Here is a 22,176-nt window from a genome sequence, read left to right on the forward strand (position 1 = left end):
GTGTGTTCTCCACATGGTGGTCTGAGTTACCCACTAGAGGAGCCAAAATCCACTTGAGGTGCTTGGCCAAATTGTATGTGATGGAATCTGTGCTACATACAATAGGCCTGAGTGGCACGTCCTGTTTGTGGATTTTGGGCAGTCCATAGATGCACGGAGTGGTGTCCCCCGGGTACAGTCTGTAGTATGTCTGCCTGTCAATGAGTCCCTCTTTCTCCAGGTTTTGGAGGCAGCTAATGATTTTCTTCTTATAGCCACTCGTGGGGTCTCTCTTCAGACGTTCGTATGTACTGGAGTCATTGAGCAAGTTGTTGATCTTGGCTTCGTAGTCCGATGTGCTCAGGACCACCGTGCATCTGCCTTTATCTGCTGGCAGGATAAGGATGCTTTGGTCCTTCTGCAGTGCTGCCAAAGCTTTCTGTTCTTCTCCTGTGATGCTGGACGGAGGAGGCTTAGCACTGTTAAGTGCTGCTGTGACTCTTAGTCGGAGGTCCCCAGCTTCTGACAAACTGTTGTGTTTAATGGCTGACTCTACCACAGTGATGTAATCTACTGTCGGTATATGTTTAGGGGTCACTGAGAAATTTAGACCTTTGGTGAGCACATCCTTTTCTGTCTGTGTAAGAACCCTGTCGGACAGATTCTTTACCCAATTTTCCCTGTTGTCACTAATTTGTCTGGGTGTATCTTTAAAACTACTCCCACTGAAAGTACACCTCTTCTGCACTAAAAGGTTGTGAAACTTCCTGATTTGCCTCTCCTTACTTTTTAAATGCTCAGCCATTTGAATTTTAACTATGAACTTTGTGATCTTATTATGGGCCTCTTCCCCCACTAAGGTTTCTAACCTTTTGTAAAGACTATCAAGATTATTTTGGAGGTCTAATATTTTAAAATGAAGCCTTCTAATTCTAAGACCCAAAATCCTCCTAAGGTAACTGTGCTGGATCTTTTCTGCTGTGGCCTGCTTCTAGTGCCTTTTGCTTCATGCATTTGGGAATAACATTGTTTTGTTTGCATCTTAGGCTAAATCTTAATTGGTTTCTAAAGTTAGCTATCTTTTTAGCAGTCCTTTCCAGCTTACGTACCAGTGCCAGGGCCTCATGCCCACAGTTGGTCGCAATGTTTCTGTGTAGGCTCTCAGTTGTCCAGGTGGTTTCCATAGTAGAGAAGCCTGAATCTTCGACTGGACTGGGTTGCTTGAAACCACCTGGACAACTGAGAGCCTACACAGAAACATTGCGACCAACTGTGGGCATGAGGCCCTGGCATCTTAGGCTAAATCTTAAGTGGTTTCTAAAGTTAGCTATCTTTTTAGCAGTCCTTTCCAGCTTACGTACCAGTGCCAAGCTCGGGGTGATCAGGACTCTTCAACACAGAGCCCTACAGGTGCAGAGGGAAGGGCTAAAGAGCAACAACTTGTACGGAAAGCCCTCACAGTATGTGGGTACCCACGTTGGTCCCTGGACAAAGTGCAGAAGTCCCAGAAAACAAAGAGACCAGATAGACGGAGACAAGAAGAAGAGGAGTGTCTCTCCCTTATTTAGCAGGAGTAGGGGAAAAACTATAGAGGATCTTCAGACAGCACAAAATCCCAGTTTACTTTAAACCAGTCAACACCTTGAGACAGAAATCAGTTCACCCTAAGGACAGGATCCCTAGTTACAAACAGAGCAATGTAGTGTATCATATCAGATGTCAGGAAAACTGTAATGAACACTACATAGGTTTGACGAAGCAACTTTTACACAAGAGGCTATACCAGCACCGCAGAGAGGTCGCCAGTGGACCTCAGTCTGCAGTTCATCTCCACCTGAAAGACACTAACCACACATTTGAGGACAAGGAAGTTAAAATCTTAGCCAGAGAGAAGAAATGGTTTGAGAGAGGTGTCAAGGAAGCATTCTTTGTAAAACACTTGAAACCCAGCCTTAACCGTGGAGCGGGTCTCAGACATGCTTTGTCCCCTGCTTACAATGTGGTACTCAGGTCAAAGCAGTTTCAGTCTTTTGTTCATGGTAATGAGTCATTCACGTCATGGTTACTTTACAGACCAAACATTCAAACCAGTCTTAAAGAATTCCATATTTTACAACCCCTGGCAAAAATTATGGAATCACCGGCCTCGGAGGATGTTCATTCAGTTCTTTAATTTTGTAGAAAAAAAGCAGATCACAGACATGACACAAAAATAAAGTCATTTCAAATGGCAACTTTCTAGCTTAAGAAACACTATAAGAAATCAAGAAAAAAAAAATTGTGGCAGTCAGTAACGGTTACTTTTTTAGACCAAGCAGAGGGAAAAAAAATATGGACTCACTCAATTCTGAGGAATAAATTATGGAATCACCCTGTAAATTTTCATCCCCAAAACTAACACCTGCATCAACTCAGATCTGCTCATTAGTCTGCATCTAAAAAGGAATGATCACACCTTGGAAAGCTGTTGCACCAAGTGGACTGACATGAATCATGGCTCCAACACGAGAGATGTCAATTGAAACAAAGGAGAGGATTATCAAACTCTTAAAAGAGGGTAAATCATCACGCAATGTTGCAAAAGATGTTGGTTGTTCACAGTCAGCTGTGTCTAAACTCTGGACCAAATACAAACAACATGGGAAGGTTGTTAAAGGCAAACACACTGGTAGACCAAGGAAGACATCAAAGCATCAAGACAGAAAACTTAAAGCAATATGTCTCAAAAATCGAAAATGCACAACAAAACAAATGAGGAACAAATGGGAGGAAACTGGAGTCAACATCTGTGACCGAACTGTAAGAAACCGCCTAAAGGAAATGGGATTTACATACAGAAAAGCTAAACAAAAGCCATCATTAACACCTAAACAGAAAAAACAAGGTTACAATGGGCTAAGAAAAAGCAATCATGGACTGTGGATGACTGGATGAAAGTCATATTCAGTGATGAATCTCGAATCTGCATTGAGCAAGGTGATGATGCTGGAACTTTTGTTTGGTGCCGTTCCAATGAGATTTATAAAGATGACTGCCTGAAGAGAACATGTAAATTTCCACAGTCATTGATGATATGGGGCTGCATGTCAGGTAAAGGCACTGGGGAGATGGCTGTCATTACATCATCAATAAATGCACACGTTTACGTTGATATTTTGGACACTTTTCTTATCCCATCAACTGGGATGATGAAATCGTTTTTCAAGATGATAATGCATCTTACCATAGAGCGAAAACTGTGAAAACATTCCTTGCAAAAAGACACATAGAGTCAATGTCATGGCCTGCAAATAGTCCGGATCTTAATCCAATTGAAAATCTTTGGTGGAAGTTGAAGAAAATGGTCCATGACAAGGCTCCAACCTGCAAAGCTGATCTGGCAACAGCAATCAGAGAAAGTTGTTTGATTGTTGAAGAGTACTGTTTGTCACTCATTAAGTCCATGCCTCAGAGACTGCAAGCTGTTCTAAAAGCCAGAGGTGGTGCAACAAAATACTAGTGATGTGTTGGAGCGTTCTTTTGTTTTTCATGATTCCATAATTTTTTCCCGCTCTGCTTGGTCTAAAAAAGTAACCGTTACTGACTGCCACCATTATTTTTCCTGATTTCTTATAGTGTTTCTTAAAGCCAGAAAGTTGCCATTTGAAATGACTTTAGTTTTGTGTCATGTCTGTGATCTGCTTTTTTTTCTACAAAATTAAACAACTGAATGAACATCCTCCGAGGCTGGTGATTCCATAATTTTTGCCAGGGGTTGTATTTCTATTAGCTCAACTTATGCTTTGCATCACCTTTTACCAAAATTCGAGCAACTTTGTGGTTTTGCTCCTCTTCAAACTGAAATTGGCCCCTTTGTCACCATTTTTATTGCCTAACTCCATAACGTTCAGTCAGATTCTCCAAGCTATACCTTTTTGTAATCCTTATTATTGGACAAATAATAGAGCATACCTTTCAAAATCATTGGAGCATTTTTAAATTTTGGCCCCTGTATAATCCTTCATTGACTTCATTGTCACTGTGTTGTTATTGTCATCACTTTTTCAAGATTAAGTGAAAATTTCACTTTTCGTTACAACGCTGGACAATACAGCTGTTTTCAACTTAATTTTCCAAAGCACTTTGCGTGCATGTTGTTAGGAAAGCGTCTTCTTTTGAAATATGCTAAAAGAAGCATATGGATTGGATGTTTTATTATCTCTGACTTTGCACATTAAAGGACATGTCTCATGTTTTTTAACGTCCCAGTTAGTAAGACAACATAAAAGTACTCATGATTGTGTCTCTGCACATATGTGCTAATAATTAATGATCTCTGATGTATTTTATTCCTCTCACTCTGAGCGTTAGCAGGTGCATTTCTGGAAAACATCTTACTCGGCAATCTTCTGCATTTTTCAGTGTGTGACGTCCTAATTAACAAAACAGAAACATCTCAATGACTGACTGACAGACAGAGGGAAAAGAACCTGCTCCGTCCAAAAACAAAGTTTCTGAACTGCTGTTCGAACATGATGGCACGGATTTACAGAGAGCAGACAACAGATGACAGGCTGTCTTTCTGACTCATGGCCGTGCAGGTGCACAGAAACCTCCTTGGGGCCGCAACTTTTACCGTGACTCCATCAAAATGAACAGTTATCACTTAAAAACGAGTCATCATAACACAACATCACACTTATTTCAACTCTGGAATGAATCTGTGCCTCTGTTCTTAACATTATCAGCTACATTCCACTGAAGTACACGCTGGAACACTTCTAGTTGCGAAGTCACTTGTCGGAAACACCCGAGTACTCACGAGTACTTTGTTTTTGGACGTCTCCGTAACTGTTTGCTGGGAATGCTGTATACTTTGAAACCGGTCACGGAAGTGCACAAAGTAATCCCGGTGGATCAACGGATGGTCACTAACAGCCTAAATCAAAACTGTTCTGATTTTGGTGCGAGATGTCCTTTAATAAAATACTGCAAAAAGGTTACAGAGCAGACCTTATTATGAAATTTAGTTTTACATTTCAAATGTTAATTTTGGACAAAATATAATGTAATTGGCCCTCCAACCATTTTCATTTTTGGCCCTTCATAGGAAAGAATTTGGACACCTCTGCCTTAGGTGGTACTGATTAGATTAAATTATCTGTGGTGACGATGATTTTATGGACTTAAAAAAACTGATTTTAGACAATATTAAGACTCACGTGCAGCAGGCTGCACATGTTCCAGCCATGCAGTGTGATAGCCCACAATATTTACATGGTGCAGGCTAGACAGCATTTTGACCTCCCTGAGGACCTGCAGAAACATTTGAAAGCAATGAATCTCTTGGCCGTAACTGGATGCGTACAAAGTTCAAACTCCGGCACCTCACCTTCATGCAGTCATCCTTTGACACCTTTTTGATGAGAATTTTCTTCATGGCATAATACTGCCCATCAAGTTTATTTAGAACCTACAAAATTGTGGAAATCATAATTCTCTTGACCAGCTTTTAGGTTTGTCATTACCCGCAAAGGAATAAAACCACATGGAATAAAATGTCGCAAAATACCTTAAATACATTTCCATATGACCCTTTTCCGAGGCGGCAGATCTCTTCAAACTCACTAAGATACCTCGAGGTCTGTGCCTGAAATAGTCCCTCCTTCGACCTGTGAGCAGGTGAAAGTCTCTCAGAGGATATTCCGTGAAAGCAGCCTAATATTAAACTTACTCAGAGTAAACTTGTTCCTACCTCACGACAACACTGTGCGAGTCTGAGCCGACACACTGCTGGCCCTAAAAGATAACGGGAAGATATCACCGTTAGCATGTTGGGGCTACGGCAAAATCAAACACAAACCCACAACTGTGTGGAAAGTTCATTTTTGGACTTTATGCAGAAGTAAAAGATGGTCAACCACATGAGCTGCCTCACGTTTGATCAACAGCTGGGAGTCTGAGTGAATACACAGTTCATAAAAAAAACACCACCCGCCTCCCTCCAAAAACAAACAAACAAACAAAAAATGACTTTTGTGACTTTTTCTGAATGATGTGCCTTGGGTGGACTCAGATGCTCTGGGAAAAATCAGCTGAGGTGTGATGTCCCTCAGCTTGTTACAGGAAGATAATAAATTAGGAATAACAAACAGATGAATAAGACCCCATTTAAATAAAAAAAATCCCCGCACGCATGCCGACATGGACCCGCATAAAAATTTTTTTTGATGAACTTCACTGACGGCGGCACAGCTGGCGCAAGAACCGGCACGTCAGCTAGGTGGCGAGTGTGCTTTGGCCAAAGGCGGCCGAAGTTTACAGACCTAGGCCTGGAACCTGCCGCTTGACAATGGAGATAGCTTGGCCGCCAAGTACAACGGCTGCAAGGTGAGTTTTTCTTCAGTGAGTTGTAGCTCTGTGTTGACACATTCTATATTCCGTGTGACTTCTGGCAAACTGTAGCTGAAATTTCACATCTTCTTGAGAAGAAAATCTTTCTCTCTTGTATCACCAAGAAAGTCCTGTACAGTGGTCCCTCGCTATAACGCGGTTCACCTTTCGCGGCCTCGCAGTTTTGCGGATTTTTTTAGTCCAATTTTGCATTTTTTTTTTTAACAGCGCATTGTGTTCTGCGTACTCATCAAGCAGGCCAGTCTCGGCACCGCGAAGGGAGAGCACGCGCATTGTGTTCTGCGTGTCTGTTTATAAGAATCTTCTTGCCCGGAAGAAAAAAGAGCACCAACAACTACCCATAACTGTGTTCTTCACTCGGAAAAAGACACCTGCACCGAGGTGTCACTCAGTGGAAAAAGATGCGACAGCGGATCGGCGCCAGGACGAAGAGGCACAATCAGAGGATCTGTGAAATACTGGTCAGTCACTATTAATAATTTCTTATGTGTCCAACTTCGTAGGTTGATTGTTAAAATCAAATTTGTTAGTTCTAAAAGCCATCATAATTATTTATAGGAAAACGTTCTATTTTTATTTCTCAAACAAATGTTTGGGCCTGAAAACAGGTTGGTCTTATTTTTCCACTAAGGTTTGAACTTTGAGAGTGTTTACACACAAGAAAAAAGTGAGAAAATGTTCATGCCTGTTTGAGAAAAGTGTATAAAGTGTGTAGTGAGGGGTTTTACAGCCTTAAAACGTCTATAATAATTGTAAAAAATAACGCTGACTACTTCGCGGATTTCGCCTATTTCGGGTTAAACGAGGGACCACTGTGTGTGTGTGTGTATATATATATATATATATATATATATATATCCATCCTCCCTCATCACTTTTTTCTGATGTCAAGAATGACAAACTTTTTTTTTTTTTTTTTTTAATGGGGTCTAATATTAAAGTCATTTAATTTATGAGTAGAGACTTTAAAAAGTGTCATAAATACAACACCCCCACCACCACTAATATCATCATCTATCATGATGTTTGACTGTTGACATCGCTATGAGCCAATGGAGTAGACAATCGCCTGACCTGCACAACACCAGTAAACACACGCACCACTTTCACCAATATTAATATGACCAGTCTACAGTCGCCATGTATTTGTCCCTATATGCATATTTCTGGAACTCTATTTTCTGCATCCAAAGGGCCACTGTCACGCCACGATGACATGCTAGCTGTGCAGGGTGTGCGGTTACCTGTGGATACAGCGAGGAGCTGGCAGCATGCAGCAGCTCGGTGAAAGCTCGGTTATGTTGGAGTCTGATGGTGCTGAACTCGTCGCTCACAGCCAAAGGCGAGAGGAGGTTTATGGCAACTAAACGCTGACCTATGACTATCACAAATCATAAATAAAAATAAATAAATAAAATCATGCATTTTAAATCTTACAAGTTCCCTTTTAGTGTTTTAATACTGTTAATATAGCAGGAGTTTTTATGTATAAAGTGATGTGAAGGCATCACTTTGGGGTAGTTTCATCATTCTCTGTCTTTTTTTTTTTATATATATATATATATATATATAAATAATAGCAAATGTTAAAACAGACTTGCACACTTGTCTCACGAGCCTCGCATCACAAGAGAAGGACCGACAAAGTTGTAACGCAATCTGCAACCTCACCACTGAATGGCGCTAAATCCTACAAACTGTAGCTTTAAATGAATACTTAGTTGGAACATAAATGTACGTAACACACTGTTCTCAATCAAACAAATGAGCGTGCAGTTAGAAAATACCTTTAAACAGCGTGCGTGAGCGTGCTGGATTACTCTCGTAGAGGAAGCACAGGTGCTCCAGCAGCGATCCGAGGAGAAGGTGGTTGGGAATCGCCGAGGCAAACTCTTGGATAGACGTATAACACTTCCCTGCCATCATCACCTCAACATTATCGTCGCTGTCAGACGCTGAGCGCAGAAAATAGAAGAAACAAATCAAACAGAAACGCTGACAAACTGTCATGATTTTGTTTGTGCAGCTTTTTTTGTGCCATTTTGCAAGGCACACACTGGAGATTACGAACAAGTATTTTTTCCACTTACCTTCAGCAATAACCTTTGCTATCATTTCAGCAACATTTTTCCCCCTTAGATCCATTTTCAAGCAAAATTAAAAATGAAGAACTGAACTCATGAGTGCACGGTTCACCCTTCAAGGCAAAAAAATAAGATCTTCTTGTACGACGATAAGGGGACGTACACAGGATTAATGCTTATCTGTCTGCTGCAGCACACAGTGCCTCTGCAACCTACTGTCCTCTAAACCCAGGGTGAGCAACAGTGTGCCAACAACAGCCAAACAGCGCACATTTTCCTCCCATTTTCCCATTTGCCATCACCAAAGCAGGTTGTTTACTAATAAGCGACTCCCCTCAACTTAAACATGTGATCATCAGTGACATCACCAAGTGGTCAGCTCCAGTGTTGAACAATGAAGCCAACACAGAACTGCCAAAACTTGCAGTTCTTTTAATGGCCACTTCAGGTTGGCTCCAAAAGTGAGTCAATTTCCAGAGAGCCCCATGTTAAAATGTCCAAATTTACAGCAGACACTAACATGTTTACAGTCTGGTACCAAATACTATTTTGATCTCTGTAGCTAGTCTACACACAGTGTTGCCACAGTTACTTTGAAAAAGTAATCCAATTACTGATTACTCCTTGAAAAATTAACTTACTTTACTGATTACTCAGTTGTAAAAGTAACTAAGTTAGATTACTAGTTACTTTTTTAGTTACTTTCCCCAGCTGTCGACAACAACCCTCTGCCACCTCAACATGACAATGATACTTGTTTAGCCAAAACTCGCTTTATAGTCACCCTTTCTTGACTTCAATGAAAATAAATACTTGTTTTATAAAAAGTAAAATAAAGACATCTTTCTTGACCTCATATTTCACTGTTGACAGCACTGTAACAGTAAAACTTGCAATTTCTAGCCTACATTGTTTATAAATGTAACTATTAAATTCTTTCTAACATTTTTCTAACATTTAAATTCTCTCTAAACATTTTACTTGTCGAAATTATTATTATAAGTAGTATTAGTAGTTGTAGCAAAAAAAAGCTTCAAAACTGGACCTTTAATCTAGGGGTGTTGTGGGGGGGGGGCACATCCTTGCCCCACGCCCCCATTCCATCTGGATTCGCCCCTGCTTTGGTGGTTGAGCACAAAGAATGGATAACATTTATTTATGCAGAAAACATGACCAGAATTACAGGTAAGAAAGTTTTATTGCATTTTCACATCATGTGGTCCTCAGAAAGAGAGTTTAGGTGCATTTGAGTGGAAAATAGTGTTAGTTGTTGACGCGTCGCGGAGGATCAGCTGTTTTTAACGAGACGATACGGCGCGGCTCAGCTCAGAATTCTGAATAAAGGAGAAAAATGTCTTTGTAAAGTTCAGTGCAGGTGTGCTGTTGTCTCCGTGCTTTAAGAGGTGAGGACGAGTCGTAGCTGCTGCAGAAAACCGCGGATGAAAAGCTCACAGCTCACTGAAAGTGTGTAGTTCAGTCAAAATCAGACCCCCTGCCCACGGATCAAGTTTAATGCTGCTATCAACCCACAATGCAAAAATAATAGTAATGCACAGTGACTTGGAGAAGTAACTTTAATCTGATTACTGATTTGGAAAGATTAACGCGTTAGATTACTCGTTACTAAAAACGTAACAGGGATGAATTTTTATATACCTTAAAACATTAGGTTATTTTAAGCCATTATGATTAATTGGTCACTTTGAGTGACAAGTAATGTGTCAGTGGGTCAAGAGCCATGTTACCAGCGATCACTACCTGCTGTGTATTTGACCACGTTTGCCTTTTCTGAGCATTTTATTACAAATATTTGAAATAATACAGCTTACTGGCGGTTAAATATACAACCCCTGGCAAAAATTATGGAATCACCGGCCTCGGAGGATGTTCATTCAGTTGTTTAATTTTGTAGAAAAAAGCAGATCACAGACATGACAAAACTAAAGTCATTTCAAATGGCAACTTTCTGGCTTTAAGAAACACTATAAGAAATCAGGAAAAAAAAAAAAATTGTGGCAGTCAGTAACGGTTACTTTTTAGACCAAGCAGAGGGAAAAAAATATGGAATCATTCAATTCTGAGGAAAAAATTATGGAATCATGAAAAACAAAGAACGCTCCAACACATCACTAGTATTTTGTTGCACCACGTCTGGCTTTTATAACAGCTTGCAGTCTCTGAGGCATGGACTTAATGAGTGACAAACAGTACTCTTCATCAATCTGGCTCCAACTTTCTCTGATTGCTGTTCCCAGATCAGCTTTGCAGGTTGAAGCCTTGTCATGGACCATTTTCTTCAACTTCCACCAAAGATTTTCAATTGGATTAAGATCCAGACTATTTGCAGGCCATGACATTGACCCTATGTGTCTTTTTGCAAGGAATGTTTTCACAGTTTTTGCTCTATGGCAAGATGCATTATCATCTTGAAAAATGATATCATCCCCAAACATCCTTTCAATTGATGGGATAAGAAAAGTGTCCAAAATATCAACATAAACTTGTGAATTTATTGATGATGTAATGACAGCCATCTCCCCAGTGCCTTTACATGACATGCAGCCCCATATCGTCAATGACTGTGGAAATTTACATGTTCTCTTCAGGCAGTCATTTTTATAAATCTCATTGGAACGGCACCAAACAAAAGTTCCAGCATCATCACCTTGCCCAATGCAGATTCGAGATTCATCACTGAATATGACTTTCATCCAGTCATCCACAGTCCACGATTGCTTTTCCTTAGCCCATTGTAACCTTGTTGTTTTCTGGGGGTCATTTTGACCATTGGGGTTTTTACGTAATTATTGTATGACCTTGCCTTGCAATGTGAGGCGCCTTGGGGCGGCTGTTTGTTGTGATTTGGCGCTATATAAATAAAATTGATTGACTGATTGATTGTTTAGGTGTTAATGATGGCTTTCGTTTAGCTTTTCTGTATGTAAATCCCATTTCGTTTAGGCAGTTTCTTACAGTTCGGTCACAGACGTTGAATCCAGTTTCCTCCTATTCGTTCCTCATTTGTTTTGTTGTGCATTTTCGATTTTTGAGACATATTGCTTCAAGTTTTCTGTCTTGACGCTTTGATGTCTTCCTTGGTCTACCAGTATGTTTGCCTTTAACAACCTTCCCATGTTGTTTGTATTTGGTCCAGAGTTTAGACACAGCTGACTGTGAACAACCAACATCTTTTGCAACATTGCGTGATGATTTACACTCTTTTAAGAGTTTGATAATCCTCTCCTTTGTTTCAATTGACATCTCTCGTGTTGGAGCCATGATTCATGTCAGTCCACTTGGTGCAACAGCTCTCCAAGGTGTGATCACTCCTTTTTAGATGCAGACTAACGAGCAGATCTGATTTGATGCAGGTGTTAGTTTAGGGGATGAAAATTTACAGGGTGATTCCATAATTTATTCCTCAGAATTGAGTGAGTCCATATTTTTTTCCCTCTGCTTGGTCTAAAAAAGTAACCGTTACTGACTGCCACAATGTTTTTTCCTGATTTCTTATAGTGTTTCTTAAAGCCAGAAAGTTGCCATTTGAAATGACTTTAGTTTTGTGTCATGTCTGTGATCTGCTTTTTTCTACAAAATTAAACAACTGAATGAACATCCTCCGAGGCCGGTGATTCCATAATTATTGCCAGGGGTTGTACTAAGAGGCCATGTAAGAAGTTGGTGCTCCAGTATTTCCATTAATTGAAATTACAGTATCATTTCATTTGTATGCTAGCACCATTAGCATTAATTCTCTATAGCTCGGTGACGTTAGCTACAGCTAGTGCAAGTCGTAGTTTTTAATACCAACATCCAGGCCACTGATCAGTGCACAAAGAATATGCATTAATCAAAACATAATATGTATAATTAACCATAGAGAAAGCCATATTATCTGAGTAATAAAATACTCAAAGAATGAATCGACAGCAGCTAGCAAGCTCTGCTAGCACACTAGCTGTCACTCAAATGCTGTCAGCACAATTGGTGAATCTGAACTATTCCCTAATGGGACCTAGACAATAAAAGAACTGCACAAGATTTGTGGAAATGCACAAAACTGTGGTCTGGAAGTGCAAGTATTGTTCAAATTTCTAAAAACTTTATGCAATTGTCAAAAATTCAACCTTTTCCCAGTTCCTTATTCTAATTCTGAACCATTTAAGATCAAATAATTTGCAAAGTTGCTACACAGCTGAGAAAGGTTTAGAGCCTCATTCTGACACAAGAAGCACTTCCAGAAATGGTCATATTCTGGAGTACACACACACACACACACACATGAGGTCTGTGATAAAAAAAAGCGGTCCTTTTTAATTTTTTCAAAAAATAAATGGATTTGATTCATATGTTTTTACATCAGACAAGCTTGAACCCTCGTGCGCATGCGTGAGTTTTGTCATGCCTGTCGGTGACGTCATTCACCTGTGGGCAGGCTTTGAGTGAGGTGTGGACTCCCCCTCCCGTCGGAATCTCTTTGTCTGAGAAGCTGCAGGGAGACGGCGCGCGTTGCTTTATCAAATTTTTTCAGGACCGGTGAGGGATATCCGTGTGGACACTATTCGAGAAATTCAGCTGGTTTTCGGTGTAAAGTTTAATGGCTGATGAGAGATTGTGGAGTTTCTTTCGCTTTAAGTACAGCCCACAAAGCGGATCGGCGCGGCGCGGTCGGAGGTGGCGTCCGTCTGGCTGTTTCGAGCTGAAAACATCCTAATTTAAAGCTCTGTTCACCCAGGACGTCGTCAGAGAACAGAGAAGTTTCAGAAGAAGCCGGCATCAGGAGTTTACCCAGACATTCCACTGTTAAAGGAGATTTTGTAATGAAAGAACGTGCGGACGAATTTGCCGAGTCAGATCCGTGACGACGTGGCAAATCCGTCTGCGCCGCGACATGAAAAACACCTCCGTGTTGAAAACCATTTGTAAAATTCAGGCGGCTTTTGATGGCTTTCAACAAGTGAGTATCTGAGAAATTGTTTAACAGCTGGGCATGTTCCAACTTGTCCGTTAAGGTTTCCAACGGAGGTGTTTTTCCTGTGGCGACCCCCCGCGGTCAGGTTCGGCCTAACATGCGAATCTGCCCGCAGGTTCTTTCATTACAAAATCTCCTTTAACAGTGGAATGTCTGGATAAACTCCTGATCCCGAATTCTTCTGAAAGTTCTCTGTTATCTCACGACGTCTTGGGTCCACAGAGCCTGAAATTAGGAAGTTTTCAGCTTGAAACAGCGAGATGACGCTGCCTCGGAGCGCAGATCGCCGTCAGGCGCCGTGGGCCGTCCTTACGGCGACAGTAAAACTCCAAAATCTCTCATCAGCCATTAAATTTTTCACCGAAAACCAGCTGAATTTATCAAATGGTGTCCACTCAGTTGTGCCTTACAGGTTTTGAAAACATTTTTATAAACAAAGCAGCAGTCTCTGACCCATTCCTAAACAATGAAACAAATCGATGAGAGGGTGGGCCACTCCTCACTCAAAGACTGCCCACAGGCGAATGACGTAACCGACAGGTGTGAAAAACTCTCGCATGCCCACGAGGGTTCAAGCATGTCTGATGTAATCACACGTGATTCAAATCCATATAGTTTTTGAAAAAAATAATAAGGTCCGTTACTTTTCTCACAGACCTCGTAACTCAGCCACATGGGGTGTGCAGCCAGTACATTCTGAGTGCCGGTCCCAAGCCCGGATAAATGAGGAGGGTTGCGTCAGGAAGGGCATCCGGCGTAAAACAAGCCAACCCAACTATGCAGACTCAGAATCGAATTCCCATACCTGATCGGTCGCGGCCCGGGTTAACAACGTCCGCCACCAGTGCTATTGCCCAACAGGGTGCCGGTGGAAATTAGGCTACTGCTGGGCGAAGATGACGAAGAAGAGGAGGAAAACATTGCCATGAACAGCGGGAGAAGAAGAAAACTACAAGTGTGGAAATGAGAGTGGGGACTTTGAATGTTGGCAGTATGACTGGTAAAGGGAGAGAGCTGGCTGATATGATGGAGAGGAGAAAGGTAGACATATTGTGTGTGCAAGAGACCAAGTGGAAGGGAAGTAAGAGCAGGAGCATCGGCGGTGGGTACAAGTTGTTGTACCATGGTGAGGACAGGAAGAGAAATGGTGTTGGGGTCATTTTAAAGGAAGAGTATGTTAAAAGTGTGTTGGAGGTTAAGCGAGTGTCTGACAGGGTGATGAGTGTTAAGTTGGAAACTGAAGGGGTGATGATGAATATCATCAGTGCATATGCCCCACAGGTAGGATGTGAGATGAAGGAGAAAGAAGATTTCTGGAGTGTGTTAGATGAGGTGGTGGAGAGTGTGCCCAAGCATGAAAGAGTGGTGATAGGAGCAGACTTCAATGGGCATGTTGGTGAAGGGAACAGAGGTGATGAGGAAGTAATGGGTAGATATGGTATCAAGGGTAGGAATGGGGAAGGACAGATGGTAGTTGATTTTGCAAAAAGGATGGAAATGGCTGTGGTGAATACCTACTTTAAGAAAAGGGAGGAGCACAGGGTAACATATAAGAGTGGAGGAAGGTGCACACAGGTGGACTACATTCTTTATAGGAGATGCAAGCTAAAAGAAATCACAGACTGTAAGGTGGTAGCAGGAGAGAGTGTCACTAGACAGCATAGGATGGTTGTTTGTAGGATGACTTTAGAGGTAAAGAAGAAGAAGAGAGTGAGAGCTCAACAAAGGATCAGATGGTGGAAGCTGAAGGAGGAAGACTGTTGTGTGAAATTTAGCGAGCAGGTGAGAGAAGCACTAGCTGGAGAGGAAGCAATTTTGGACAACTGGAAAAGTACTGCAGATGTGGTGAGGGAGACAGCTAGGGCAGTACTGGGTATGACATCTGGACAGTGGAAGAAAGACAAGGAGACTTGGTGGTGGAATGAAGAGGTCCAGGAAAGCATAAGGAGAAAGAGGTTGGCGAAAAAGTTTTGGGATAGTCCGAGAGATGAAGAAAGTAGACAGGAGTACAAGGAGATGCGGCGTAAGGCAAGAAGAGAAGTGGCAAAAGCAAAGGAAAAGGCATATTGCGAGCTGTACAAGAAGTTGAATAGTAAGGAAGGAGAAAAGGACTTGTACCGATTGGCCAGACAAAGGGACAGAGCTGGAAAGGATGTGCAGCAGGTTAGGGTGGTAAAAGATGCACATGGTAATGTGCTGACAAGTGAGGAGTGTGTGCTGAGAAGGTGGAGGGAATATTTTGAAGAGTTGATGAATAAAGAAAATGAGTGAGAGAAAGGCTGGATGATGTGGTGAGAGTAAATCAGGAAGTAAAAGAGATTAGCAAGGAAGAAGTGAGGGCTGCTATGAAGAGGATGAAGAGTGGAAAGGCAGTTGGTCCAGATGACATTCCAATGGAGGCATGGAAATGTCTAGGAGAGATGGCAGTAGAGTTTCTAACCAGATTGTTTAATAAAATCTTGGAAAGTGAGAAGATGCCTGAGGAGTGGAGACAAAGTGTGCTGATTCCTATTTTCAAGAACAAGGGTGATGTGCAGAGCTGCAGTAACTACAGAGGCATAAAGCTGATCAGCCACAGCACGAAGTTATGGGAAAGAGTAGTAGAAGCTAGGCTTAGAAAACAGGTGAAGATCTGTGAGCAGCAATATGGTTTCATGCCGAGAAAGAGCACTACAGATGCAATGTTTGCTCTGAGAATACTGTTGGAAAAGTACAGAGAAGGACAGAAAGAGTTACATTGTGTGTTTGTGGACTTAGAAAAAGCTTATGAGTAGGGTGCCAAGAGAAGAGTTGTGGCATTGTATGAGGAAGTCTGGAGTGGCAGAGAAGTATGTTAGGGTAGTGCAGGACATGTACAAAAATAGTGTGACAGCGGTGAGATGCGCAGTCGGAATGACAGACTCATTCAAGGTGGAGGTGGGATTACACCAAGGATCAGCTCTGAGTCCTTTCTTGTTTGCAGTGGTGATGGACAGGTTGACAGATGAGATCAGACAGGAGTCCCCATGGACTATGATGTTTGCAGATGACATTGTGATCTGTAGTGAGAGTAGAGAGCAAGTTGAGTCTAGTCTGGAGAAGTGGAGATATGCTTTGGAGAGAAGGGGAATGAAAGTCAGTAGAAGCAAGACTGAGTACATGTGTGTGAATGAGAGGGAGCCCAGTGGAATAGTGCAGTTACAGGAGTAGAAGTGGTGAAAGTAGATGAGTTTAAATATTTGGGGTCAACTGTTCAAAGTAATGGAGAGTGTGGTAGAGAGGTGAAGAAGAGAGTGCAGGCAGGGTGGAGTGGGTGGAAAAAGGTGGCAGGAGTGATTTGTGACCGAAGAATATCAGCAAGAGTGAAGGGGAAAGTTTACAAAACAGTAGTGAGACCAGCTATGTTGTATGGTTTAGAGACAGTGGCACTAACAAAAAGACAGGAGGCAGAGCTGGAGGTGGCAGAGCTGAAGATGTTGAGATTCTCTTTGGGAGTGACAAGAATGGACAAGATTAGGAATGAACATATCAGAGGGACAGCTCAGGTGGGACGGTTTGGAGACAAAGTCAGAGAGGCATTACATACATACATACACACACACATACATATATATACATATACACACACACACACACAAGGTCTATTAGTAAAGTATCCGACCTTATTATTTTTTTCAAAAACCATATGGATTTGATTCATATGTTTTTACGTCAGCCAAGCTTGAACCTTCGTGCGCATGCGTGAGTTTTTCCACGCCTGTCGGTTGCGTCATTCGCCTGTGAGCACGCCTTGTGGGATTTGTGGTTCACCCCTCTCGTCGTCGTTTCATTGTGAGGAAATGGCGGAATGATTTGGGCTTTTTTTCCATTAGAATTTTTTCAGAAACTGTTTGAGACAAGCAGCTGGAAACCATTCGAAAAATTCATCTGGCTTTCGGTGAAAATTTTACGGGCTTCACAGAGAATAAGTACTGTTACTACAGCTTTAAGGATGGCCCACAATGGCGCACAGCGTGCCGCGCTCCGAGCCGCCATCGAGAGGCAGAAAACACCGCATCATTTCTAAACGGATGGCTGTGTGGAGCTGGGACCATCGTGTGCAATTTCTCTGGTTATCACAAGAGCTGGACATCAGCCATTTTCTGGCAGATTTCACTTTTAACAAGAGAATTTGTCATGGAAAGCCGCGCGGAGGCTTCGCGCGTCAGGACTGATTCGCTGATCGAGCGAGACAAAGGAACACCTCCGTTTCGGAGTGCCAGGGGACAAGTTGGGACATGCACAGCTCTCCGCAATTTCTCTTATACTCACTGGGCTGGTAAGCATTGAAAGCCGAGATAGGCATGATAACCAGAGAAATTGCTCACGATGGTCCCAGCTCCACACAGCCATCCGTTTAGAAATGATGTGGTGTTTTCTGCCTCTCGATGGCAGCTCGGAGTGCAGCGTGCCGTGTGCCATTGTGGGCCGTCCTTAAAGCTGTAGTAACAGTCCTTATTCTCTGTGAAGCCCGTAAAATTTTCACCGAAAGCCAGATAAATTTTTCGAATGGTTTCCAGCTACTTGTCTCTAACAGTTTCTGAAAAAATTCTGATGGAAAAAAAAAGCCCAAATCATTCCGCCATTTCCTCACAATGAAACAACGATGAGAGGGGTGGACCACTCCTCCCACAAGGCGTGCTCACAGGCAAATGACGCAACCGACAGGCGTGGAAAAACTCACACATGCGCACGAAGGTTCAAGCTTGGCTGATGTAAAAACATATGAATCAAATCCATATGGTTTTTGAAAAAAATAATAAGGTCGGATACTTTTCTAATAGACCTCGTATATATATACACACATATATATATATATATATATATATATATATATATACACACACATACATATATATACATACATACATACATACATACACTCAACAAAAATATAAACGCAACACTTTTGGTTTTGCTCCCATTTTGTATGAGATGAACTCAAAGATCTAAAACTTTTTCCACATATACAATATTACCATTTCTCTCAAATATTGTTCACAAACCAGTCTAAATCTGTGATAGTGAGCACTTCTCCTTTGTTGAGATAATCCAGCCCACCTCACAGGTGTGCCATACCAAAATGCTGATTAGACACCATGATTAGTGCACAGGTGTGCCTTAGACTGCCCACAATAAAAGGCCACTCTGAAAGGTGCAGTTTTATCACACAGCACAATGCCACAGATATCGCAAGATTTGAAGGAGCGTGCAATTGGCATGCTGACAGCAGGAATGTCAACCAGAACTGTTGCTCGTGTATTGAATGTTCATTTCTCTACCATAAGCCGTCTCCAAAGGTGTTTCAGAGAATTTGGCAGTACATCCAACCAGCCTCACAACCGCAGACCACGTGTAACTACACCAGCCCAGGACCTCCACATCCAGCATGTTCACCTCCAAGATCATCTGAGACCAGCCACTCGGACAGCTGCTGGAACAATCGGTTTGCATAACAAAGAATTTCTGCACAAACTGTCAGAAACGTCTCAGGGAAGCTCATCTGCATGCTCGTCTTCCTCATCGGGGTCTCCACCTGACTCCAGTTCGTCGTCGTAACCGTATTTGAGTGGGGCAAATGCTCACATTCGCTGCCGTTTGGCACATTGGAGAGGTGTTCTCTTCACGGATGATGCGAAGGAGATGTGTTGCACTGCATGAGGCAAATGGTGGTCACACCAGATACTGACTGGTATCCCCCCCAATAAAACAAAACTGCACCTTTCAGAGTGGCCTTTTATTGTGGACAGTCTAAGGCACACCTGTGCACTAATCATGGTGTCTAATCAGCATCTGGTATGGCACACCTGTGAGGTGGATGGATTATCTCAGCAAAGAGAAGTGCTCACTATCACAGATTTAGACTGGTTTGTGAACAATATTTGAGGGAAATGGTGATATTGTGTATGTGGAAAAAGTTTTAGATTTTCATCTCATACAAAATGGGAGCAAAATTTTTGTTGAGTATATATACATACATACATATATACATACATACATATATACATACATACATATATACATACATACATACACATACATACATATACATATATACGTATATATATATATATATATATATATATATATATATATATATATATATATATGCCTCCATTTTCAGAACCAATTAGTAATGCAACAAAAGAAATATAAAGATTATTTGTAATACAAGTCATCACTTTTACAGCCAGTTTTCTTGGATGCCAGGGAATGAACACATGAACATTTCCAAATCACTGAATGCGTCATGGGACAGCATGGTGGCTTAGTGGTTAGCACTGTTGCCTCACAGCAATAAGGTCATGGGACTGATTTGCACCTGTGGCCTTTCTGTGTTGAGTTTGCATGTTCTCCCCGTGTCTGCGTTGGTTCCCTCCAGGTGCTCCGGCTTCCTCCCACATCAGAAGACATGCAGGTTAGGTGGATTGGAAACTTTCAATTGTCCGCAAGTGTGGGTGCGGGTGTGTTGTTTGTCTATATGTGGCCCTATGACAGACTTGCATCTTGTGCAGGGTGTACCCCACCTCACGCCCTATTACTGCTGGGATAGGCTCCAGCACCCCCCCCCCCTCAACCCTTAATTGGAGTAAGCAGGTATAGAAAATGGATGAATGCACCTTGGACTTCATTTACATCAACCAGTTAGTAACATTAACAAAGTATGCTAATGATAAATCTGTATGTAGTAGGCAGTTTAAAAAAAAACAGACCAGTCAAGGAGGAAAAGGTAAATGTGTTAGGGCCACATTGTTTTTTTATTTGTTTTTTTTTTAGACTTCGAGAATAAATTCATAATATTACCACAATAAAGATGTAATTTTATGAGAAAACTCTACATCTCAAAATGAGGTATGTGGAGCGCTTTGTTAAGTTGTACTTCAGTATAAGTTTTACAAATAAGGAAGCAAGACAGAGGTTCTTTTTCAACGTAGTTGCCAATGAAAGCCTGCAGCACGTCTCTCACTCCTCCCCAGCACTCCTGTTGAAAGTGCCAGTTGGGAGCATGGCTGTAATCGAGAAACGAACCCAGATCACTGGAAAATCATTACGCACCCACCTTAGTCCATGGGCCAAGCAGATTTTTGGTAACACTTAAGGGGAAAAACGACACTTAGAATCCAGCCTCAGTGTATCATTGCCTACACAAAAATGTATGATAGCCATAGGGGTCAATGAAGAATTACACAGAGATCAAACTTTAAAAATGCTCCAATAATGTTGAAAACTATATCACATTACTTGTCTGATCATAACAATTCCAAAAAGGTATAGTTTGGACTATCTATGACAGAATGTTCTGGAGTTATGGGGTCAAATCAGCAAAAATGGTGACAAAGGTCAATTTCAGTTTGTACAGGGGTCAAATATTAAAGTTGCTCCAATTTCAGTAAAAAAAAATTATGCAAATTATTGTTTAGGTTAATAGGGTTCTAAAAAGGAATAATTTGCACCATCTGTCATGCTTAGTTATCATGTTACAGGGTAACATATGTCACATGTCATAGAATTCAATGGATGTTGACCTTGTTTGACTTTTACGTTGGAGAAAAAGCATTCAACACAGTCAAAACTATTCTATTTATTGATCCTTTTATTTTAACCAATAATTTGCATCATTTTTTTTTTTACTGAAATTGGAGCAACTTTAACTTTTGACCCCTGTACAAACTGAAATTGATTTTTGTCACCATTTTTGCTGTTTTTACCCCATAACTCCAGAACATTCAGTCATAGTCCAAACTATACCTTTTTGGAATTATGATCAGACAACTAATGTGATACAGTTGTCAGAATGATTGGAGCATTTTTACATTTTGACCTCTGTGTAATTCTTCACTGACCCCTACCTGGCGGCAGCTACCACCATGGGATGGCTATCATACATTTTTGTGTAGGCCATGAGACACTGAGGCTGGATTCTAAGTGTCCTTTTTCTCCTTAAGTGGTACCGATTAGGTCAAAATTCATGACTGGCTCATGGACTACCTCCCTAAATAAACCTCCCGAAATACTTCATCTTCTGGCCCATCTGCACGACATTATTAGTATCAGAACATTGAAAAGAATATGCAAGAAAATGTGTCTATTCCGGAGGAGGAACCACACGGAGTTTGCATGTAGTTCCAACAATTAGTAGCTCCCGAAATCACCTCTTTCATGGAGGAGGAGATGGCTGAAACTGGTAGTCTCCAGGGTTATCATTTCTCATATAAATTGTTGTGAAAGTGTAGGAACACGGACCCACAACAGGGGGCGCAATGAACGGACAATGGAGAAAAGTAAAGAATTAGTTTTACTGTTGTGAGAAGAACACAACTAATACAACAATTAACAATTTGGAGGCGTAAGCCGAAATCTGCTGGTGTCGTGTGGGCAGGCTCGAAGGTAGGAGACGTCCGTCCTAGTCGAACCGGAACCACCCAGATCTCCTCTGCCACCGAAACCCAGAAGTACTGGAACCGCCAAGTCCCGAATTCCCAGGTGGCCACTGCCTTCGCTCGTCGGATCCGGTACTGCTGGCGGAAAAGAGCACAAACACACAGGTAGGATGCGACCGCACCCAGTAGACGGAGAGGGGCAAAGCTGCCTCCACCTCTTGTCACACTTAAGCAGGAAAGGTGAGTACTTATCCAAACACTTGGCCTTCAGTAGTCCGCTGTCCTGAAAGGGTTATCAAATATTGTCACAGAATATGCTGCTGAGGTGATTACCTTAACTCAAGGCGAT

The 22,176-nt window shown here is 41.7% G+C and overlaps 1 protein-coding gene across 2 annotated transcripts in view; it reads right to left on the reverse strand.

Moving 5' to 3' along the window:
* The window catches only part of eif2ak1 (eukaryotic translation initiation factor 2-alpha kinase 1), a 40,320-nt gene that overhangs the window by 12,216 nt on the left and 5,928 nt on the right, over positions 1-22,176 (reverse strand). Inside the window, exons 1-7 of one of the 2 annotated variants that reach the window (XM_034194584.1) lie at positions 8,463-9,021; positions 8,160-8,327; positions 7,617-7,753; positions 5,714-5,757; positions 5,531-5,630; positions 5,351-5,431; positions 5,181-5,274 (exon numbers count right to left, since the gene is read on the reverse strand). In XM_034194584.1, the coding sequence (XP_034050475.1) occupies positions 5,181-5,274; positions 5,351-5,431; positions 5,531-5,630; positions 5,714-5,757; positions 7,617-7,753; positions 8,160-8,327; positions 8,463-8,517 (679 nt within the window). In that variant the 5' untranslated portion in view covers positions 8,518-9,021. Of the gene's footprint in view, positions 1-5,180; positions 5,275-5,350; positions 5,432-5,530; positions 5,631-5,713; positions 5,758-7,616; positions 7,754-8,159; positions 8,328-8,462; positions 9,022-22,176 lie in introns of those variants that run through there. The other variant, XM_034194583.1, reaches the window with a different exon arrangement.

The sequence above is a fragment of the Thalassophryne amazonica genome, chromosome 18, assembly GCF_902500255.1.
Source record: "Thalassophryne amazonica chromosome 18, fThaAma1.1, whole genome shotgun sequence".
Taxonomy (NCBI): domain Eukaryota; kingdom Metazoa; phylum Chordata; class Actinopteri; order Batrachoidiformes; family Batrachoididae; genus Thalassophryne; species Thalassophryne amazonica.